At 34.8% G+C, this 23237-nt stretch overlaps 3 protein-coding genes across 5 annotated transcripts; 1 reads left to right on the top strand and 2 right to left on the bottom strand.

The window, feature by feature from the left end:
- Positions 1 to 1062: 1062 nt before the first annotated feature.
- LOC129288336 (RNA polymerase II C-terminal domain phosphatase-like 2) lies at positions 1063 to 9801 on the bottom strand. 3 transcript variants are annotated; one of them, XR_008587981.1, is made up of 17 exons: positions 9321 to 9801; positions 8538 to 9011; positions 7530 to 7740; positions 6880 to 7037; positions 6727 to 6797; positions 6544 to 6649; positions 6342 to 6410; positions 5982 to 6123; positions 5539 to 5900; positions 5382 to 5439; positions 4461 to 4591; positions 4326 to 4379; positions 3648 to 3744; positions 2689 to 2846; positions 2444 to 2570; positions 2084 to 2163; positions 1535 to 1593 (listed from the first exon to the last, which is right to left on the bottom strand). XR_008587981.1 is itself a non-coding variant. In XM_054924856.1 (16 exons), the coding sequence occupies exons 1-16, from the start codon at positions 9588 to 9590 to the stop codon at positions 1554 to 1556; spliced, it is 2481 nt and encodes an 826-aa protein (XP_054780831.1). In that variant the 5' UTR covers positions 9591 to 9801; the 3' UTR covers positions 1063 to 1553. The 3 variants fall into 3 exon arrangements, 1 of the variants encoding a protein (XP_054780831.1); XM_054924856.1 differs by lacking the exon at positions 2444 to 2570 and having other exon boundaries at positions 1063 to 1593; XR_008587980.1 differs by having other exon boundaries at positions 2444 to 2846.
- A 4577-nt stretch (positions 9802 to 14378) lies between these two features.
- Positions 14379 to 16518, top strand: LOC129288674 (clathrin light chain 3-like). The gene is made up of 3 exons (XM_054925385.1): positions 14379 to 14868; positions 14996 to 15149; positions 16016 to 16518. Exons 1-3 carry the CDS (start codon positions 14504 to 14506, stop codon positions 16349 to 16351), a joined length of 855 nt encoding a protein of 284 aa, XP_054781360.1. The 5' UTR covers positions 14379 to 14503; the 3' UTR covers positions 16352 to 16518.
- Positions 16519 to 18708: 2190 nt separating this feature from the next.
- LOC129287998 (putative serine/threonine-protein kinase) lies at positions 18709 to 22778 on the bottom strand. The gene is made up of 6 exons (XM_054924301.1): positions 22526 to 22778; positions 21959 to 22062; positions 21592 to 21802; positions 21190 to 21427; positions 20365 to 20515; positions 18709 to 19332 (listed from the first exon to the last, which is right to left on the bottom strand). Exons 1-6 carry the CDS (start codon positions 22605 to 22607, stop codon positions 18970 to 18972), a joined length of 1149 nt encoding a protein of 382 aa, XP_054780276.1. The 5' UTR covers positions 22608 to 22778; the 3' UTR covers positions 18709 to 18969.
- Between the last annotated feature and the right edge of the window lie 459 nt (positions 22779 to 23237).

The following is a 23237-nucleotide window of genomic DNA, read 5'->3' as shown; positions in this document are numbered from 1 at the left end:
CGCACTTCGGAATTTGGTCTGGAGGTGCTGTCATTGCTGTCATGACAGCTACAGTGTTGATGTTGTAACCTGCATAAAATTCAATCAATCCGTTGAATCTTTTCAAAATTTAGTATGCTAATAGTATTCTTTAAAAGTGACATGTGGGCTTTGGAATCACTCCGATCGGAGATCAGATGATGAAATGGTGCACTCCGGAAGTTGGTCCGGAAGTGCTATAACAGCCAAAATAACCAATTTTTTAACATGTCTAATTTTTAATCCGACCGTTAGATCTTTTTGAAATTTGGTATACTTATAGTACCCTTTGAATGTGACGTGTGAGCTTTAAAATCACTTCGATCGGAGGTCGAATGACGAAACGGTGCCTCCTAGAAGTTGGCTCAGGAGGGCTGTCATGACAGCAATTTAATGCTGTCATGATAGCATCTTTTTATTTCACTTTCGTTTAGCTTGCTTCCGCGTGCTATAAGTAGAACCTATAAATTTTTTTTTAAAGGCTTTAAATGGTTTGTTTTCTAAGTTAGTTTTAGGATTAATTCCTTAACCACACTTAATTTATTTGAATTGTGTGATTTTTGGATAACACTCGGGGCAAGTGTTATACCCAAAACCTTGCTAGAGCAGCACATTTGTTGGAAAGCCCTTATTATATTTTTAATCATCCCCCACCTTTCATTAGACTAGACGTTTGATTGCTTGTTTGGGCTTTTTGTTTTTGTTTTGAATGATGATCAGTTTTTATTCAAAACAAAAATTCATATCCACTTGACCAACGTTAAATCGGTTACTTTCCATGTCAAATTTCTCTAAGAAAATAACCGACAGTGTTTTTTTTTTTTTTTCAACAAGCCAGCCATCATTGGGCGCTTCTGAACCAACAGCCCACTTACCCTGGAAGCATGAAAGTTAAAAATGAAGCTGCCAAAGATCTCAGGCTGACCACCAACTTGCAGCCGAAAAGCAGAATCCCTTCGCCCAGCTTGAAACAGATAGAAAATCATTATAGAAAAATCACTATACTTGTAACTCACAAGAGCACAAGCAAACACTTGTCAGAAATTGATGCTCAAGTCATTGCTTACTATAATACAACTTGTAAAAATCACTATTACAATATATGCATAAAAAATGGTCAAACTCCAGGTAGTAAATGGCTGGCATTCCAGTTGAACTAACTAAACATTGAGGTGTAAGAAGATATTTGTGATTTCTGATGGAAATATATCATATAACATTACAATTGCCAGACTAGACAAAAGAAAATAAGATACAAAAAAAGAAGGTAAGGAAGGGCAAAACAAAAAAGACGCCCTCCTCCATAAGCATAGACTTTACCAAGAGATATGACCTCCGCATAGGCTACATATATTTGCAATATGACTTGGCAAGTAACAGCCATCAAAATCTGTTCTGAAACTCATTGTCAGCCTTCCCATGAATTAGTATGTGCCTATTCTTTCGTGTTGCTGCCCTAATAGTAGTTCTGAACTTTGCCTTTCATTCCTTCAATCGTTTACTAGCAATGGAATAGTTCTTCTGAATTTTGTCTTTCATTCCTTCAATCGTTTACTGGCAATGGATTGATCTAATCTGAGAAGAAAGAATGAGAGTACTTAACATACACCACATATGAAATATTAACTACGAAAACCAAGCTTGTGTTAAAAAAAAAAAAATCAAATTCAACCAAAAGGGAAAAACTGAATGGTGTTTTTCTTTTTGGAAAATATTTCTTATACATCAATCCAGAGCATAGAATTCCTTAACCCAAAAGGAACAGTAAGCAGTGAAGGATAAAATGATAAAAGTATTGAAAGGAACCAAAAACAATATAAATTAAATACTTCAGAAAGCTGTAATATGAAGGAACGGCACAAACAGAAATTGAACAGTAAATTCATATGCTGAAGTGATGCTTTCTTTCACACTCCTTAATAGGACCAATCAACAACCAACAACAATTAAGTAATTGTCCTATCTCCAACCCCACAGAACTAGAAAACCCTCTCTTTTATTTCTAGTTAAACCATAAAAAGAAGAAAAATAAAATGGCACTAATAATCAACACTTTATAAGTTACCTTGGTGAGCTGGCACGTTTTTCTAGTTGTGGATTGATTGCACTAGCTACTGAAGAGATCCTAGTTTCACCATTCAAAGCCTGAAAATCAGGGCGGATTAAGTTACCTTGATAACTACTATGATAAGCCAGCAATTACAGACCATCTAATACATCCAAGATTTTTCTTGCACAGAATATAGAGCCCACATAGGGTCACAAATATCAATTGATTGCTTCATGTTTACCAATTAACTGAAAAAATGACAATGTTGTAATTAAATTAGGAGCATACGATAGGAATAAGACTATAGGCATAATTAACTACAAGGGAATACTTGGATAACGGGCAGAAACCAGGGACTGACCACCAAACCCTTACCTTTCAAAAGGAATTTAAGAACCCTGTCTAAGGCAGCAGTAGCAGACGTGAAGCCAGCTCACTCCACATTCAGTGACTAAGCTCTCACACATCGGTGCTATGCAAATCCATAATACGAGTGGTTTCTCTATACAACCACTAGGCCTCATCAGGAATTTCTAGTCCACATACCCCTTATCCAAGCATCACCTATTTCCTTAAACAAACAACTCAAATCAACTACGAAAAACATCAGATATCCCCACCTCAGAAGCACTTTCTTTAGGCAGCCCATCTCCTAGCAGTTCACTAGATTCAGGATTGACGTCATCCCATAAGAAACCATTTTCATGTCCAAGAGAGAGTTTGTCAAATTCTCTGTCGACAGCTCCAAATCTAGGCTCCATATGTGCAACATACTTCTCTGTAATTTCCATATTAAAAATATTGCATTTAGAACTTCAAAACTCCATGAAATAATTACTTTAAAAACAATGATTAAACAAGAATAAAACAGGTTGCATTAAAGAATCAACTATCAAGGGTTATTCTAGCACAAAGGAGTTTTATATACCACAATTTTAATTGTTCAACTCTCTTACAATGGTCACCAAAACTACATAGCACTAATTTCTTCAATGCCCCACATATATGTACAAAAATATTCACCTTGTGAACCAATTAGTTTTTTGGTATTCTGGACAGTTCAACCTTTAATACATGAGAATGCTAAGTTAAATACATGCACAATTTAGTCAGCAGATAGAGCAAGATTTTATTAGGAGATACTAAAAAAACTGAGTCAGCTGCCTGCAGATGGTGTCCTTCAACTTGGGACACACTCATTTGTTCAAGATGCTTCAATGAGTAAATCTCACAAATCACGTAACTAAGGAGTCTCTAGAACTGTTTTATTTGCATAACCAGTGGACAAAGGGAAAACTCAGACACTCCTGAATCCTGATCAAGCAAAGAGGCAATGCTCCCTATATGTCCTCACTAGTCCAATAAATTTCCTACCAAGTGAAGCAACGGTTTCCTATTTATCAATCTCAAAACCATTTATAAAACAAGAATATTCCTGTATGAGCATCAATTAAGTTCCTTGCTACCAAAATATTCTATATGTTACCAAAATTGAAGAACAGCTCAAGGAAATATTATAATCATAACAAAATTTTGACTTTGACCAACACTATTAAGGTTTATAAGAAAATATTTTCACCTGCTAGACTGCGGAGGGCATTCTCAGCAGCTTGTTGTTGTGCATCCTTCCTTGTCTTACCCATTCCAGCACCTATTTTCTCACCAGTGAATAGTACCTGAACAAAGACATCATAGAATCACGAGTCCAAAACTACACATGAAAGCTGTGGAGCAGATTGAGGATCAAACGAAAGAGAACCTATAACATATGCTACATAAGGCCCAAATCATAAACTAAAATAGCAAAGAAAATGCTAAGAAAGATAAGAAACTGAAATAGTGACCAATGGTGAAGCACTCCACAATGAAGCTTTTAATAACAAACTAAGCGGACATCTCATAATCCTAAACAAAGTTAACTAAAGAAAACATAGTGAATACACATTTTATGAGAAACTATACAGATAAGAAGTGGATGATTGGACAAAGTGAACTATGATGCTCATTGATATTCAAGACACCAGTGACACCAGGCAAAAATTCCACATGGCTCAACATGGATGATAACATGATGTCAATCAGACTTGTAATTCAACAGCTAGCGCTTGTTAAGCCAATCAATCTTATATAACATCATGAAATTTTATAAAATATGCACCCAAAAAAAAATGATGCAATGTAACACAATTATTCATACATACATAAAATGTTCCGAGTTCACTGGAAAAAGATATATTAAAAAACAATTTCCACTGACCTCCATTGAAAACTGCAAGTCCTTGCTGGTGCTGACAATGGACCTAAATTCAACCTACAAAAAGAAACACATGAAAAACACTGCCTGAAAAAACAAAAAATTTAAAAAGAAATTGCATGCAGAAACCACATATACCTTAGAATTACATCGCCTTCCAATTTCTTGCAGAACTCCAATAGATAGAGCGGGTAACAAGTTCAATTTTCCCACTTCACTTTGAAATTCTCGGTTATTGGGAGACATGTGATCCTGAGATGCGCCATCCTCTGCAAAAGAAGAAAAAAAAAAAAAAGCTTCAGTCAGTAACATAGCATAATCATCAACATCAAAAGTCATCAACTTATGAAATTAGATTGCCACTGAAAAGTTTGGAAGAAAGCTTGTCAGAAGGATTTAGCCTTCTCTGGTCCCAGAAATTCAACTTAGGGACAATTAAACATTTTTAAAGGTCCATACAAAAAAATATAGAAAATAACAGCCAGTATACCTGCAATAATAATCTTGTAAGATATGAACCCTACAAAATATCATGAAACTATAACAGAACCAGAACCTCCTCTCACGTTTCCCCCAATTTTTAAATTTGTCTCATCCCCAAATGAATTTTCCCACACAAATATAAGAGAAACTTGTTCACTTATACCCAACTCAGAAATATGGATATGAAAAAGGGAAAATGGATCATACAATTTACAGTAAGATCGTGAAGTTTAAGCAAGTAAAGCAATGAAAGGTTAGAGAATAGAATGGATGTCAAAAAGAGATATATGGTATAAAAATTGTACTTAATGAAAGACAAGCCAGATTAAAATTCTTTAACTTCCTCTAAGGTCAATTCCTTACACAAATGGCATTTTGCTATAGACTAAAACAGCTCTTCTCATTTGGATGGATTATTTAAGATCACTTTCCTTACAATATCAAGGGCCTCTCTTTTTTTTCTTTGGAAAGAGCCATTTGGCGCCCTTGGTGTTAAAAGAAATACATAGTTCATAGTAATAATAGACAACAGACGAGACTCAAAAAGGTGTTCAGAAAATAGTTCTGATGAAATACCTGCAAGCAGGGATGGAGATGAAAGAGTTTGCCTATGCAAATCACGGGCAGAACTTGCCTGCATTAAGAAAAAATTGACAGAAGCAACTTTAAAGTACTCCAAACAACACACAACCACCATTGAAAGCAGGAAGCAATATACTGTCCGTTGACAAACCTCTTCACCCTTCCCCTGTGATGCTTGTGAGAATAAAGCATTAGAAGCTGAAACCGGCATACTCAGAGACAAAGGTTTCAGTTGAGGTTGATGCCTTTCAAACTTGACATTAACAGATACAGTAGGTCGAATGTTTAGCTGAACTTTGCTACTTATGTCATCTTCTATCAACCTGCCTCCATGTGGGAGCATTAAAGATGGTGATGCTTGAGTGGGAAGCCTTGATATAAGAGGGGGTTCACCAGAACTTTGAATTCTTATATCTGGAACATGCCTCGTTGTTAATAGTCCCTTTTTCATGTCATAATCATGATTAACAGAGCTTCCTTCATTCTTGACTGCAGGTCCAAGCAAACCAGGCTCTAAGACAAATAAAGAAGAGCTGCTGTGAGATAAAAAAAAACAGCATATATTTTCAAAACTAGAATACGCAAGTAACATACTTTGAGAAGGAATGAAGATGGTGGAAGACATAGGGTATATGGCGTTTGAAATTACACCAGCAGGTAGCTGAGAGGTTTCGGGTTTCAGCTCGACATTATTGATCATAGATCGAGTGGCCAAATCAACTGAAGACTTCTCATCCTGTAAAGGGTGACAACAAGACAATATTAGTAATGTCTATGATTATTTTCAACCTTATGAAGAATATCAATATTCTGCAGCAAAAGACCCATCACAGGCAAAATTAAGCAATCTCCAACCAAAACTATAAAGTTTTATCGTAACTTTCAAAGCATGCACCTATAACAGAGAAACAAAACACAGATATGAAAACCTCAGAAGCTAACAGATTGGTTTACCCTCTGTTCAGCTTCTACACCATTTATTCCTTCACTGATGGGGGCGTTCACATTACCATTCGGCATATCCTGCCATTCAATGAAGTTGTTGATGTCACAGTAATAAATAAGCAAGCATCTCACAGCAGCAAAATAGCACCACATAGTTCAAGGTTTGTTAATCATCACCGATAAACTAAGAAAATACATTACAGTGACATACCTCAGACATCAAGTAGTTACTGACATCTGGAGGTTTTGGTAAACTTGCAACCTCATCTTCATAGAAGATTTCAGAAATTCTTTGTAGTAAATTCTCATCAAACTCTCTGCCCACAAGTCATAACAAATTAGAGCCATTGGAAGAAAAACATTTGAACATGTAAAACAATTGTAAATAACTTACTTGAAAAAACAACCTCTGACATTGCATGCAACATTTCTTGCTACACACAAAACTGGAACAGCATTGGCTGTCTGAAAATGCAACAAAGAAAATATGATGTTTCGATCAAGTAAGACTAGAAAAGTATTTCATTTGCAATAAATAAGACAGAACCTCTGCCTGTGGAGCATAATAAGGAGTAAAGGCAGGAACTACATGAACCCTGGGTTGGTCCTTATCTTCCCAAACCTTTGACCGGTCATCAATCACCATTGCCATTTTTGGATGGCACATATTATGTTGGAAGACATTCAATAAAGATTTTCGAGAACCTACAAAAATCATTAAAATCAACGGTTTACAAATTTTCTTTATAGAATTTTGGCAACCCCATCCCCAAAGAGATAGGTACGTATGAGAGAAAAAGGGAAATGAAGATGAACAACAACATCATGAAGAAAGTGACCATTATGAGAACCAGAAACATGACAAGTTGAAGAATGAATCTGAGCAACTTTTAGTTGTCACACAATCAGTCAGAGCCACTTACGCAATTTATTTTGAAAATGTCATGAGACCCAAAAGTATACAGAAAGCAAGATATAGTTTCCTCTTGAAAAAACATAACTTTAGATCCCTGTATTTTACTCGCATTTTGCTATTAGTCCCTGTATTTTTTTTTTTCAGTGTTTTTGGTCCCTTACTTTTGTTTTTCATTATTTCAAGGACCTAAAGTTATGTTTTCCCTTTCCTCTTTTATAGAAGAAATATTTTAATGTTGCAACGAAATAAGCATCAAGAAAGGCAAAAGAAAGAGGACTTGCCTGATTTGACACAAATTACACGATCTAGAAGTTGCTTTGAACCTATAAGATGTTCCCCAGGGTCAAGAAGCCTCCACATTTCATAGGCATAATCCCTTTCAGCCATGGTACAAACATATACTTCAAACCGTTTCCGTCCTTTTGCTGTTAAGTAGCATCTCAAATCCTCCCAAGCAGGTCGTAACCTTACTAGAACACTAGTATCTCGAATCTAAGTGAGGAAACAAGTAAAGATTACTGTAAATGTCAAAAAACTTATATAAGAAAACGCTTCTAAACAATTATACCACTTTTCTATCTCTCAAATCATTCCCAGAGGGGAGAGGAAGAGTATAAAACTAGTAAGTCTAAAATATGGCGTAAGAAAACTTGAACCAAGAGAAACTGACCTACAACATAGAACTGGTAAACATTAACTTTAACATATATTGTAAATTGCATTTCATTCCTTCCACCTCTATAATAAAGTGTATAAAATTTCATATTCCAAGGTTTTGAAAATAAAGCCCCAAAATATCTAAGAAAGCTCAACATCAATCTCGGATATGTAAAGGTAGCCTTCAATATTAAACAACATATGAATCTATAATCCAATATCGCTGATAAGTAATAACTGTTCACAGAATGATATTTTAATCTATCAGGCTCTGGCATCGCTTTGGCTGTTACGTGTTCTTAATTTCTGAAAACAAGAATTCCCTTTTATGAGTATTTCTATGAATCACACACATCAATGAATTCCGTGTCCCAGCAAAAGGTATGTTTTCACATTGTCGAAGTTGACCTCTCTATAAGACTGTCCTCAAGTCTCTCAGAGAAGAATCCCGAACTCCCTGGTCCTGCTCGTTAATGAGCATTTACTAATTACAATTAGCTCTCAGCTCGTGATCGTGATCGTGATCGTGATCGTGATCGTGAATCCTTTCCATAAAAATCATGAAGTCCAACATAACAACATAGACAATGATGCGTGGATAAATACCGTCTGTATAAGATCAGAAATATAACCTCTGGGTTGATGCGAGTGAGGACTATATTCTTGTCTTGCAATCTAATGACAGGCCGCCGAACAACTTTCTCACGGTTATCAGACAAAGGAGGGACCTCTTCCAGTTGAACTTTGAATAACTTTCCATTATCGACAACACAGTCACCTTCCGCGTACTGCTTCAAAAGCAAACGATCATCCATGTAACGCTTAAGTTCCGCAGACATTCCTGCCAGTCGCAGGGGATCAGTCTCACGAGCAAGCCAACTTCGCAGGGCCTCAATTCTATCTTCAAATGACTTCATAGTATTTGCAACGATGAGGGTCTCGTCCAAATCAAACACAATCGCAAGACACCTTAGATTCAACAACCCCAAGCATGCATTGAATAGACCCACAGGAACTGAGTAGCACCAGAAGCATGGAAACTTCTTCCTCTTACTTGGCATAGCAACCAAGTGAATTTCTTCATCCCCAACCAATGCCACCGCCGTCTATTCGACCCAAATCAAAACCAAAATCAGAATCAATGCATCACCACCTCACTTATATAATTTGAAGTAGAAATTAAACGGGAAATAATTAAAAGGAGTTAAAGAGACAATCAAAATTCATGTGCTACCGAGAAATCCAACCTGGTTGACCGAATGACAAAACCTGAATCTTCAGTCATTGATGTAAAATGCAAATGTCAATATTAAGTTTATATTACTAATCAACATTTCCTCATGAGCAATCAAACTGAATTTCAGGAAAATACCAGTGACAGAGTAAAATAAAAGAAAAATGCATTTGGCTGAAACCTTGAATTCATAAAAACACGAAGCATGAAGATTGATCAAATGAGGTTGTTCGATAGGCAGTGATGACTCGAGCTTGCATCGAACAGAGAATGCAGAAATAGTTTGGAGTATTGAGAGTGGAGGACAGCGCTCACTCCTCGGCGATATATGGCGGATTCGAATCTCGTTGTTTGGGAACTGGAAATTCTGGCCCTTGACGGAGATAACATCCAGTTCCCCTAACCGCAAGTCACCGTGGTAGACCACGGATTTGAACCCTAGACGGTTCATCTGTACTAATTTCGTTTGGAGTAACAAAGGGAGGTGATGCAGAAAAAACTCGAACGCAGATTCAACGAAAACGGCAATACGCAGAGAATGAGAAGTTCATGAAAATTATTTGGAACAATCATCTAGTCTCGTCCTTCGCTTGTAATCCCCCTCACCATCTCCCACTTAGAGTCTCTTAGAGGCTACTCTCTCTCTCAACTCCCTATCTCCCTCCCCCACTGCGGTTTCAAACCACTGAGCGCTTCTCCTGTATTTATAGGCGAGAAGGGTCCGGTTAACCAAGAAACGTGGATTTTCATTTCAAATTACAAAAATGACCTCCTTCCTGTTCTCCATCTACTTATTGCCATTTTTTTCCTTTTCTTTTTTTTTTATTGTTATTGACCATTTTACACGTTTCCCGTCCTTAATTATTCAAAATAGATTGAAATATAATATGAGATTTGATGTTGTGTCATCAATAATATGGCTTTTATAAATTAGTCTGACAGGTGCAACGTAGGAAATGGGCAAAGGATATGTCAAAAACAAGGGTTAAGGTAGAGAGTTTGATTATTTTTCCCCGACAACTAGTCTAATAATTAGTACGAACTTGGCATTAACTGTTTTATCTTATTGGAATTGTGATTTCATGAAAATAAATGTATAGTCTGATTAGATATCATTGAATGATTATCAATAGCAATAATCAACAATGTTCCTTTGTTGGCCCAAAAAAACAATTCTCTTTAATTTTTATTTGCAGGCCCAAAATATGTTGCAATTCCGAATTCTGCCAATGGCGATGCAAATTACTTATTTGGACAACTTTTGTTGTCCAGAACCTTTTTGGACAATTTGCTACTTGATAGTAGAGCCGTCAATTAGGGCTGAGCCCGTAGGGTCAGTCTTTTTAGGCCTAAAAAAATTGAGAGTCAGACTTCTATTTTACCTCTAAAAAAGTAAATTGGGCCTAAAAGGGTCAGCCCTTTTAAGCCCGAAAATAAAAGGGCTGGCCCTTTTAGGCCCTTTTATTGTTTTTTTTAAAAATTATAATATAAAAAAAATAAAAGATTAAATACATAACTCAAAGAAATGAACATATTAAATGCATTTATCCATCCTTCATTTATTTATTAAGATTTGGCTGATAATATTAGCTAAGTTTGATTTCTATTGATATTCACTTTGATGTTGCTATTTGATATTAGACCTAAATGTTTTAGTTTTTTTTATTGTTGTGGTGTAAATTAATTTAAATTTATTTTTTTAAATTTAATTTTATGAATAATAACTTTTTTTATGATTATAAATATATTTTTTATAATTTTTAATTAAAAAAATAATTTTAAAAAAATAGGGCCGAGGCCCTAAGGACCGGGCCCTTTAGCCTTAAGGGCTAGGGTCGGGCCTTATAAAATGAAACACTAACGTGCAATGGGGTTTATTAGGGCCAGCCCGTTTAGGCCCTGGCCCTTCAAGAGCCGGCCCTTTAGGGCTGGGCTGACCCTAATTGACAGCTTTACTTGATAGTCGATGGATGAAACGTTGTGGTTTTTGTTTTTTTTTTACAACCAAAAAAAACAAAGAAAGAAAGAAACTCGAAACGTTTAGCATGAATGACTCTGTCGAAATATTAATTTTAACTCTTTAAAACATCGGTTTATTTACTACTCGTATAACTATAATAAGGATTAATTTCATGCAGATCTTCTTTAGTTTGTTATTTGTCATTACATTTTTATAATAACATAATCTATATGAAAAATTGAACAATGTCTCTTTAAAAGATTATATTAAGAATGTAAAAGTCAAAAGGTAAGCTTTTTTTTTTTTTTACATAATTCCGTTACGGATGGTTTCTTCTAAATATATTATAGGATTAAAATAAGTTATTAGTAATAAACTACAATTGAATCAGGTGAACGAAATTAATGTCCTACAAATAACGCCTCAGGTTTTAGAATTAAAAAAGACATGTTGAAAAGTTAACTTCCATTCATGGACAATTGGGAAGTACTGTAATCCAGTTTGTTAATGCAGAATATGTTATAGTTGTCATAAGAAAAATGAGTTATTGATTTAATGTGTAAGGATTCAATTTGAAATGAGTTTTAATTTCCATCATATTTAAAAGCAAGATCCATAAAAATAGGATCGGTTTTGATTTTACTGAAAAATTAAAGCTTAACAAATTTATTGCAAGGATAATAGATAAATGGATTAGCTTGCCAACAAGTCTTATGCTTGATTGGATAATGAGAAAATATAGCTTTTAACCTTGAATTTTTTTTCAATTGCCGATATAGTTACTAAATTTTGGATCAAAATGATTCAAGTCTTACAATTTTTTAACTCAAAACGACTTAATCCTTCTAGCTTTTTTGACTTAACATAATTCAATCCCAACAATTCCAATAAACTTAATAAATTATAAGTATTCAATTATAATGAGTCAAAATTTAAAAATTAAATTGATAATTGAGAAAAAAATATAAGAATTAGAAGTTACAAGAAAAATACAATAGTAGATCATTATAACTTAATTATGTTTTATTTTTAGTTCCAATAAATTTATTTGGTTGTTCTCAATCCCTTTAGTTTGCAACATTATCCTCTGTAATTTTAAAAGTGCATATATGTGACATTGATGGAAACTAATTACACAAATATGTGCTTGACTCAATTAACCATTTTGCCAGCATAGTAAAATATATCGATACATAAATAAATTGATCGGGTCTGATAAAAAATAAAAGGTACGAGAAAAAACCTTTTTTTTATTTTATTTAAATGGAATGTGAGAGAGATAGAGGCAAATGCAACCAGGGTAGATAACATCATTATCTAAAAGTCTCAATCACCGAAAGACAAAGCTGACGCAATCAATTACCAAAGTCTCAATTATATAGTTGAGTATAATTTAGCGAATTTAACTCTGACGGTGCTAACTTAGGGTCATAATACACATTTTTAAGATTACCTTTTCTTTATTTAAAAATATAAAATATTTTTAATTAAATTTAACTCAAATAAAATAATTATTTATCTTTAAACTAATTTTATTTTTTTATATTTACTTCAATTTAATAAAATATTTTACTCTAAAATAAATACAAAATAGTATATTTGTAAAGATATTTTTGGAGGAAAAAAAATGTAACAATTATTGATTCTATTTTAAAATATTAAAAATGCTTTCTATTTTTAAAGAGATGGAGTATAGATTGACATTGTAAATAAATCAAATTAAAGAGACTGAAAACAATGAAATAAAACTATAGAAATTAAAAATAAAATATAATGAAAATATAGAGACATACTATTATATTGGCAAAATTATATCATCCTTTTAATATTATTTTATATATCGTTGCTTTCAGGTGAGGTGGAATGGAAGGTGTAAGAAAGGAGGGAAAGGTAGGAGAAAAGCCGTTTGGCTTGATGGAATTTCATTCCCTTTTCTCTTTTGTTGTTTATCAACAAAACCAAAACAAGACCAATACTTGCATGATGGGGCTTGTGTGTGCTTCGTGGAACTTATAGAATCATTACACAACACATTCTCCTCCACTGATGCACTCTGAAATAACTTGCGAACACACACACACACACACACACAATTATAGAGCTAGTTTCGAGAGCAAACTCTGATATGGATTTAAGGGAAGAAGCCGGATTAATCATATATAAATATTGGGGAAGCCTTCCTCTGTGTTGTGTATAAACCTGATCAAAACGAGCTCTAAATTATCATCTTTTCAAAACAATTTGAATTTCAATGAAAATGAAAACCTTCTTTACCTCCCTCAATCTAAAGCTCAACAGCACACGTATATACATATTACTTATGTGTAGTTAATCAAACGTGTGGGATCATTGCTTAGCATCCTCTTACCTCTTAGTCAAACTATTAGATTAAAGTTGGGGGACCCAGTGGTTGATAATGGATGACAAGTCAAGCAATTCTAAAGTTCGGACGTAATTAAGGAGATTATAGATATGAGCATCTTGACTTGAATCTAGTGAGACTCCGACTTTGTTTAAAAGTAAGGATTTAAATGGAACTGCACGATAAACTCTAGATTAATATATTTTTATGAAAATATTTTACTGTTTTAGAATCATTATTTTAGAATTTATGAATGCTTAGGCTGATCTTGAGTTAAGTCAAAATTTTACTTCCATACTAAACAGAGTCGTGTTTTAATTGTATTTTTTTGTAAGAGGAGTGAATTTTTTTTTTGGGGTATTACGATTAGATCGAAGGAGGAAAAAAATAACTAACACTTGCAGGAATAAGTTAAAAAAAAAAAAAGGCTCCTTATTCTTTAAACAAATTTGAAACGTTATAGAAAGGACAAATTATTATAAGAAAACTACCATCATTCAAGTTCTAATAAATTTTGGATTTGAACATTTAGTAATATTAAATATTAATTTTTAAAAAATATTTATCATGACATGACATACACCTGGAATACATGAATTCTTCTTCAATTAAATTATATATTTTTATGACAAATATATTAAGAAAATAAGAAAATGAGAGTGCCGGACTGTGGCCATCTGCAAAACGTAAGCGAAACATCTGTCATGCAACTGAAGAACATTCGAGAGGGGGTGGGGACAGCGAAGCAAGACGTGGCGCTGTGCTATGTCCTGGAACTCTAATCAGCTATGCATAATTCCACATTACGTTATGACGTGGCATTAAATGACTCGCTAGCTCTATCTAAATTTCATTGCTTGGCACCATTTCCCAATAAGAGTCCAGTCGTTGTCGCTTTGAAGATAGATTCGACCGCATTTTAAGAATTTCTGCAGAACTAAAATGCAATCACAGTGGAACTCGAAGTCTCACCATCGACCAGCACGGAGAGCTTCGTGCGAAGTCCGGGGGGCCCGGTCATCGGAGAATTTCAAGCCAAGCAATGTCATCCTTCGGAAGCTCTAACTGGCCGTTCGGGGAGGACGGCCATATCGGTTTCGATCCTCACTTCCAATCTCAGCGCTTAGACTCGTTCTCCAACTTCGATGCCAGCTCTGCTGGTGATTCGTCTCTCATATTCGGCAACCAGTCTTATGCAGCCGGCGACGATTTTTTTTCGTCTCGGCCAGTCTCGGAAGCTCCTTCTCCGCCATCGATCTACTCCGCCGCCGGCGTATACACTACGTTCTCGCCGGAGCAGAGTGTAAAGGATCTCGATTCTGATTTTGGTGCCTCTAATGGTCCGATCTTACCGCCTGCAGCGGACATGGAACCTGAAGTGGGATTCGCCCTGAGGGAATGGCGAAGGTAAGCTCATGATCGCTGTTCTTTGCTTCTTATTGGTGTTCGAGTCCAATATAATTCAGTCTCCGTGTATCGGCGTATGAAGTTGTTGCATGTAGATGATGTGATGATGGTTTGTTTCGATGGGCAGAAAGAACGCAGCTGAACTTGAAGAGAAGGAGAGGAAGGAGAAAGAGCTGAGGCAACATATTATAGAGGAGGCGGAGGAGTACAAAATGGAGTTTTGCCGGAAGCGTGAGATTAATGTTGAGAACAACAAAGCGTCAAACAGGGAAAAACAGAAGGTAAATTATTTCACACACATATATTTCCTAGAGTTTTCTCATATGATCTTCTGCTTGTTATTGCGTTGCTGTGATGAACTTCAAGTATTTCTTAATCTAATTTTGTTGAAGACATGCATATTAAGACTATTTATGTCTGCTTTACGCATTCCTGTGCAATGTGCGAGTATAATACGAACTCTCTGAGTTGAGGTGTCAAGTTGACATTTTATACAATTATTTTATGTAGTTATTGTAACTAATTGTAAAACTACTTAATATTTATTTAACCGTATTTAGTTAGAATAGTTTTACTATTCTCTTATTGCATTATTCATGTATAAATACTCTCCACCAGTGTATTCAGTGAAGCAATATATCAGTTTTCACCTCATTTTAGTGTCATGGTATCAGAGCCTAGTTAGAGTAGTTTTCCAATCAGTTATAGTTATTCTGAAAACACAGCCTTGTTCAATACCTTATCAGTTTCATTATTATTTGATTTGAAGTTGAATTGCACCGATGATTTCATAGCATCGCCATCCTTGTGAAGACCGTGAGGTCAGTGAAACCTCTACGAGGAAGTTGGCATCTTTCTATCTGTCACCCTCTCAAACTTTCATTTCTGTTATATGAGAATTATGTTTTAGAACGACATATCTCCAGACTGCAGCTCCTTTAATTTCCTATATTGTTATGTTTTCCTCCTTCCTATTTTGTCTCTGCATACGCACTACTTCCACCATCTCTTAGGTAGTAGTATTAATATGTGTTATTATTATCCTCTCAACCTATAAGACAATCTCCACCAGCTGTGTAAATAACATGACTGCGTCAACTTCAGGCTTCTGTCTTAAATATAATATTTACTGTTGAATTTGACACAGCTGTTTCTGGCAAACCGAGAGAAATTCCATGCCGAGGCAGAGAAAAACTACTGGAAGGCAATTGATGAGCTTATACCTCGTGAAATGCAAGCCATAGAGAAAAGAGGGAAGAAGGAAAAGGAGAAGAAGCCTTCCATTGTAGTGATTCAGGGGCCAAAGCCAGGGAAGCCAACTGAACTTTCAAGAATGCGCCAAATTTTGTTGAAGCTCAAGCATAATACTCCCCCACATATGACGCCACCCCCATCATCAGAACTGAAAAAGAATGCTAAGTCCGGGCCTCCTGATGGAGCAACTACACCTCCCAAGGCTGTGGAGGTTGTTGCGGCAGCTTGAGAGGGTTGCTGCCTGCTCATTCTATGTGTGAAAATCAGTATGTCAAGTTTGTGACCGCTAGTTTGTGAGCATCTTGGTCATGGGTGTGTGGCTGTGTATTATGTTGAAAGTTAAAAATATCCATGTCGATTTTGGTTACTTAATAATGTATTGGTATTTTGTTTGCTTCTGGACTTTTATTCTGGCTGTGATCTCCTGTGCTGTGTGGCCTGTCTATCTCAATTTTTTTAGTACAGCCTGTCTATCTCCATTGTCTACTGCAATAGACGTATTTTTGGCCAAATACTGCAATAGATGTTATTGCTGATAGTATGGGCTGCTTTGACCGAGGTTTGGGCATCAAATGTTTTATTGTGGTAGGTTTCGGTGACCAAGTTATAACTCCTTATTATCACTTCCTGGGAACCTTTTCTTTTTCTCATGTGATTTAAACTTTTAAGAGGATTTCATGTAAAGAGAATATTAGTAAAATAATTGAACCACCGGTATCATCAAACATATTATATTTTTAAAAAAAATTTGTTATACTATTAAGGTTGAAAAACAGTATGACCCATTTTTCAAAATCTATGATTTAGTTAAGGGACATTTTTATTTTAAATTATATTTAATAGGGTGAAGTTAAAAATTTATTAAATTAATAAATAGAGTTAATGAGTTTTAAAAAAAAAATTTCAGTTCTGTGGTTTTAAATAGTATGATTTAGTTAAGGGAAAACATAATTTTAAATTCATGTACTTTGCTCAAAGTTTTATCATGAATCAATGCGCTTTTTTTTTCAGTATTTTAGTCTCTATATTTTTATTTTTTGTTATTCTCAACCTCTCCATGAATGATGTTATAAAGATTTAGAATACCAAAAAATAGAAATATGGAGACCTAAAATACAAAAAAAGTGCAAAAATTTGCAGTAAAATATAGGAATTTCAAGTTATGTTGTTTCTTTAGTTATAATACATGGGAAATATGTTTAAAATATAGAATTAAATTTGCTACATATTTTACTATTCATAGTATTGTTAAAAAATGATTTTTAAAGTTTACGTGAGTGATAGAGACTATTATCATTTAAGTAAGTGATTGAGAGTTCAAACTCCAACCCTTGTATATGTAATAATTTAATTGAGAAATATTTACTTAATGCTCTCAGTATCTTAGAGGAAATATTTTTTATTATCAATAGAACCTACTCGTTATATTTAACCAAAATAAATTCATTGCAAGATTCATAAAAGTGGAAGCATAATTTTTAATTTCTAAACTTTCTTTTAATTATTGATTCTACCCGATATTTGATTTATTATAATTTAATCTTTTTAGTTTATTAAGTTACGAAATTATATAGACTAGATTGTTTCCAGCCAAGAAATGATAAGGATTAAATTGTTTAAAATTAATTTTTTAGGGATTGGATTGTTAATTTAAAAAAAAAACAGAAATCAAAAGTTATATTTCTCTGTCTTGAAATATAAATTCCCCCATTTTAACCGTAGACTTATAGAACAGAGGAAATAAACTAGCAGCCAGAGCAAGCAATAGGCACCTCCACCAGAAGGGCAAAAAGCTTTGATTCATAGAAACAAAATTCCATATTGATGGAGTGGGACATAGTGGAATCATCATTGTTTACTTTGTTATGTGATAATATGATTATATATATATATATATATATATATAATTGAACAAGTGAGGCAATCAAAGTTCAAAGGGAACTTTTTGAACTACGATAACATTAAAAAAAAAAAAAACCTTTATATCCCAATGATACGTGCAGAGATGATTTTCAATCTTTAAGATACATGATGTCATCCAGGTTTTATGTTAGGCCGCTGAATACTTCGTTAAAAATAACAAGTACAGAGTAACAAGACAAAAACATAGAAGGGCAGAATCTAAAGACACAGGAAACTTGATCATCAACATGTAATTGTCGAAATATGACTCCACTATGATATGGGAAAGATCCTTAGTGTAAGTCACTCGTAATCTTTTCCTTTTGCGTATAGCCATTGCTTTTGTTTGAAGTGTGGTCATCAAATTCAAATTATCATTGTTACTACTCACTCATTGCTTTTGTTTGAAGTGCTTATAGCCATTGCTTTCTCAATGTTACTACACATGTAACAATCAAAATAATCATTGTTACTAGTCACCAAGCCAATGCCATGCCAAACTCGTGTAAAACCATAATCAGAATGCATCTAAGTGCCTATAAAATGGGAATTCCTTCTTGTTCTCTCTCTCTCTCTCTCTCTCTCTCTCTTTTGGGTTGAATTCCTTGTTATTCTAATCCTCTTCGTATCTAGAATACTCATGACAAAATCTACCATGCATAGAGAAGTTAATTGGCAATATGCTAACAAAAGAATGGCCGATCTTGCCATGCTCTGATTTATTCGACGGTTCTTGAGGTTTGGGGAATATACAGGTGATCAATCCAAGAGTCAGCCATTTGCTACAAATAAATTTAATACACCATAATGCCTTTTTCATCTGTCATAATTCTTGATGTATACCAAGGGTATGAAAATACCCTTGTTGGAAGAGGCAAGACCTATTTCTGTAATCTCTCTGCCTCGAAAGGGATTAGTCATTGGCTTGTAAAAACCGTAGAAAATTCATCTAGGAAGCATCTCTGTCATGATATCAGAACGACCAAACTGGTTCAAGCTTATGTGCGAAATTTCAGGTCTTTTAGACTTATCCACTTGAGAAGTTGATGTGTCTTCCAAAAAATTTACAGCTTTTCTGGAGGCATGATGCCACCTATGAACTTCAGGCCCTGTCAAAGCCTTGTCATTAAGGTGAACTTCCTTGAAGAGCATTTCCACAACTTGCTTCATGGTGGGTCTATGATGAGCAGCTGCTTGGGTACAAAACAGAGCAACCTTAATGAAACGCATGACCTCAGTCTCATCATAGCAAGTTAGTTCTGGATCAACAATGTCCAGAAGCTTATTTTCTTCTTTCAGCTTCCAGATCTGCCTCAAGTAAATTCTTATGTCAGAAGAAACAGATATCATGTGTTTTCAAGCAAACAGTGAAAGACACACGGCAACGTGTTATGAGTCCTGACATTCAATGTTTTATGCTCTTTTCTTTCACAAACAACAATTTTCTTTTTTTCGGTTATATTATGAAGGTTTGAATTGACCACTAACCCCACCTCACTCCAACCTTTGTGCATGAGCCTGTCATAAAATATCTAGTTATACTACCTCCAGGTCTATTTATAAGAAACACTTGATAGTTACAATTTAATTGCAAGTGTTTCTTATAAATATGCCCTGAGGTAATATGTAGTTATATAAATGTAACTCAAAAGACAGAAGAAAAATATAAACACGTTTCGTCAACCTTTTGTCATTTGCAAATATACCTTCCAATTTTACAAATATAAAACTGCCCATTTAGTTTCATTTCGTTCTCATGCAAGCCATTCTCTATTTAGGCAAACTTATTACTTTTGAACCAATGAAGACATGCCATGTGACAAGGGTGAAGTGGCCTTTTTGTTAGCAAGAAAAAGACAAATGATTTTGGATGTCAGAAGGTGAAAATTTAGAGGCTAACTTTTAAGTAAGTGGAAATGAGTGTTTGCAAATGATCTAAACTTGAAGCATATCTTTGTATTTTCCTTAAAATAAATTACTTTTCGAGTATTATACAATATGATACATAAGAATTACACAAAGATGTCATTTAACTTAAAAATATCAAAAAGCATCATCAACAAACAACTCTGCAGTTAACTAGTAGCAGGAGGAAAAAGCCCGAGATGGAAATGATCTGTTCAGTACAAAATATACAGACAGAGAGACCAAGCCATGTGCAAGATTATAGTAGGACCAGGGAAGGAAAAAGAAAAAACAGTTGATTTGTAAAGCTACATTAGCCAATATTGACAAATTATTTTATCTCTCTTCAACTGTCTCTTTTTGGAAACTAAACAAGTCAAATTAACATCCCTGCATTTCTCAGAACTAATTGATACATAAGAGTCAGAAATATACCCATTCCACAAGAACCAGAAGCTTTTCTCCAAATGCAGCTTTGCTACTGCTTCTACCACTAATTACTTCAAGCATGAGGACGCCAAAACTGTATACATCTGCCTTTTTCGTAAGCTGTCCTAGAAGTGAATATTCTGGTGCAAGATATCCCCTGCAGATATAATTTTTCTTTTTTTTTTAAGAAAAAGTCAATTTGAATGGTGAAGCCAAATCCCATAGAATCACCAAGAGCAAATCATAAAGCAGTTTGGAGATATCCATTACGCATTTATTAATTTATCCTAATAAAGATAACGTTATGGATAGAAGTAGAACTATTTTTTTAGGGGAGACTTAGAGATAGAAGCTTTAAACTTCTCTTTTCATTCCAAGCACAGTTACCATTGTTAAATTGCTTTTAATGTCTAAACTGCTGTTAATCACATTTCAACTTTAAATAAGTAACATGCTGCGAATCAATGATAAGATGATTGTATTACTGTATGCTATGGATATATGAAGCATATTACTATATCAGACAACACTACTAATCCAAGAATGAGAGCAGACATGCTCATGCAAGCAGCTCATAAGCCTTCGTGTTGTCTAAAAGGATTCAAAAGAAACTGAAAAATTTATAAGCCACTTGCATTTTCTTCTCTTGAAATGAATATTTAAAGGAAAAAAAAGTCAAATTCAAATGAATTTGGAGAAGAATTTTGTTTCTTTTCTTTGTTTTAAAGAAAAAGAGACTGATCTAGCTTCAAAATAACTTTCAGAGGGTAACATAAAGGTGCCATTCACATATAACAATATAAATAATATAAACCATGCATTTGTTCTTACACAGTTCCAGCCACTCGCGTACTAAGATGGGTGACATTGTCAGGAAAAAGCTTCGCAAGGCCAAAGTCCCCTATTTTGGGATTGAAGTTCTCATCAAGCAGTATGTTGCTAGCTTTGATATCTCTATGAACGATATTAGGCTGAACCTCATCGTGAAGAAATGCAAGAGCAGAAGCTGTACCACGGCAAATGGAAGCCCTCTTTGGCCAATCTAGAGCAACACATTTATTTTGAGAACCTACAAAAACGTTCGATGTACAACATTTCAATGAGCTTTTTCACACCAAAATCATGAAGGCAAACAATTCTGAACATTAAAGAAAGTTGAATATCCAACCAGCGGAGAGAAAAACTCACATATTCACACTATAATATGCATTTTTAAATTGCTCACTTACTTACCAAGCAAAGAGCTTGCAAGGCTATTGTTTTCCAGAAATTCATAGACCAATATGCGATGGTTATCCTCAATACAGCAGCCAACTAGTTGAACAAGGTTTGGATGCCTTATGTTTGAGATCATATCAATCTCTGTCATGAATTCTCTTGTCCCTTGTTTAGATTCCACAGAAAGAGATTTGATAGCAACTTGAGTTCCATCCCTTAAGACTCCCTGCAAATATTAATGACTGAGCAAATAAGAAAATTACCAAAAATAAAGGGGAAAATTGAAAGAGAGGAATGCAAAACCCATAAAAAGCCAACAAAGAATATAAGGCAGATGCACAATCAAAATTTAAAAACTACTGATAAGGGCAATTGCTCTCACCTTGTAGACAACTCCATAACCTCCTCTACCAATTCTGTTGGATGGATGAAAGTCTCCTGTTGCTGATCTCAAAGAATTATAACTAAATCTTTTAGTTGATATCACTGCCATTCAAAAACACATAGCACAAACAAGTAAATCACTAAATTTCTCACAAAGAGACAGCTAGTAAAAAAGAAAACCCTAGCAAGCTTCTCAAAATCTCTGAAAGGTATTCAGGCAGGCAAGTCTGATTTAAGTTGGACAAGTAAGTTCCCAAACAACCAGACCTCCATCCTGATCCCAGTTCCCACAAGAACATGCAACAATTCCAGACAAATGTTGTCCGCAGGTTCTGAGATGCATTGATGAGATGACAAAGATATCTCAAACTAATACAAATCTCTTGAGTAAACAACTTTGTACTGTCGCAGTTATAGACAGACAATCTCAAAATCTGTGACAGATTCATATCGGGTTTGAAGAAGAGATGTATTGAAACATGCCATGCAACAGACTGGACATAATCATGAACATCATAGAACTCAGTGATGAATCAGAAAAGTCAAAACACCCCATTCTCCTTACCTTGTTCGCGTGACTGATCATTAGGATAATTCCTCCGTTTAGGTTTACACCAATTCGTGGCACCGAAGCAATTTCCAGTCATTGCTTTCTCTTCCAGTCTCTACCACTATAATTAATAAACTTTTTTATCGGCATTTGTTCTTCACACCCAACAAACCAACCACTAACCACGAAGTAGGAAAAAGAAGAAATATCATTCTTCGGGGAAAGCAATGATCAATGATGCAGCCTGGGTTCCTTACACACTTATATAAGCAAACAAGTCAACCAAATGAGAGGTAATGTCGTGTCTTGCCCACAAAGGTTGAACCTTTTCCCCGTTGGGTTTTTTTTTTTTTTGACTGGTCAAAATGATTAAATTACTGCGCAAACAAAAATCCTATTTCGAATCTTGAAATGTAAAAACGTTAGATAGCCATGATTTATTCGAGATATAAATATGGAAGAGTTGGAGAGACCCAGTGAACCCATATATGGAGAAGAAAATGGAGAACCTGTGAAAGGTTTACGAAGCACTGTAGAAAAAACAAAAAAGTAGAGCCGACAAGCAAGCATTAGGAGGGGGGTTAGTGGGAGGTTACTAGCGAAATCGACTGATCGTAATTTTCTTTTGCTTTTGCTTTGGTTTGCTTGAAAGTTGAAAGTTGAAAGTTGAAAGTTGATTTATATTATAAAGGACCCAACAAATCAACGAAAAGTCCAACAGCGAGAA

The sequence above is a fragment of the Prosopis cineraria genome, unplaced genomic scaffold (assembly GCF_029017545.1).
Source record: "Prosopis cineraria cultivar Desert tree isolate PC_DT_omini unplaced genomic scaffold, ASM2901754v1 PC12, whole genome shotgun sequence".
Classification (NCBI taxonomy): Eukaryota; Viridiplantae; Streptophyta; class Magnoliopsida; order Fabales; family Fabaceae; genus Prosopis; species Prosopis cineraria.
This window is presented reverse-complemented; position numbering and strand designations above follow the sequence as displayed.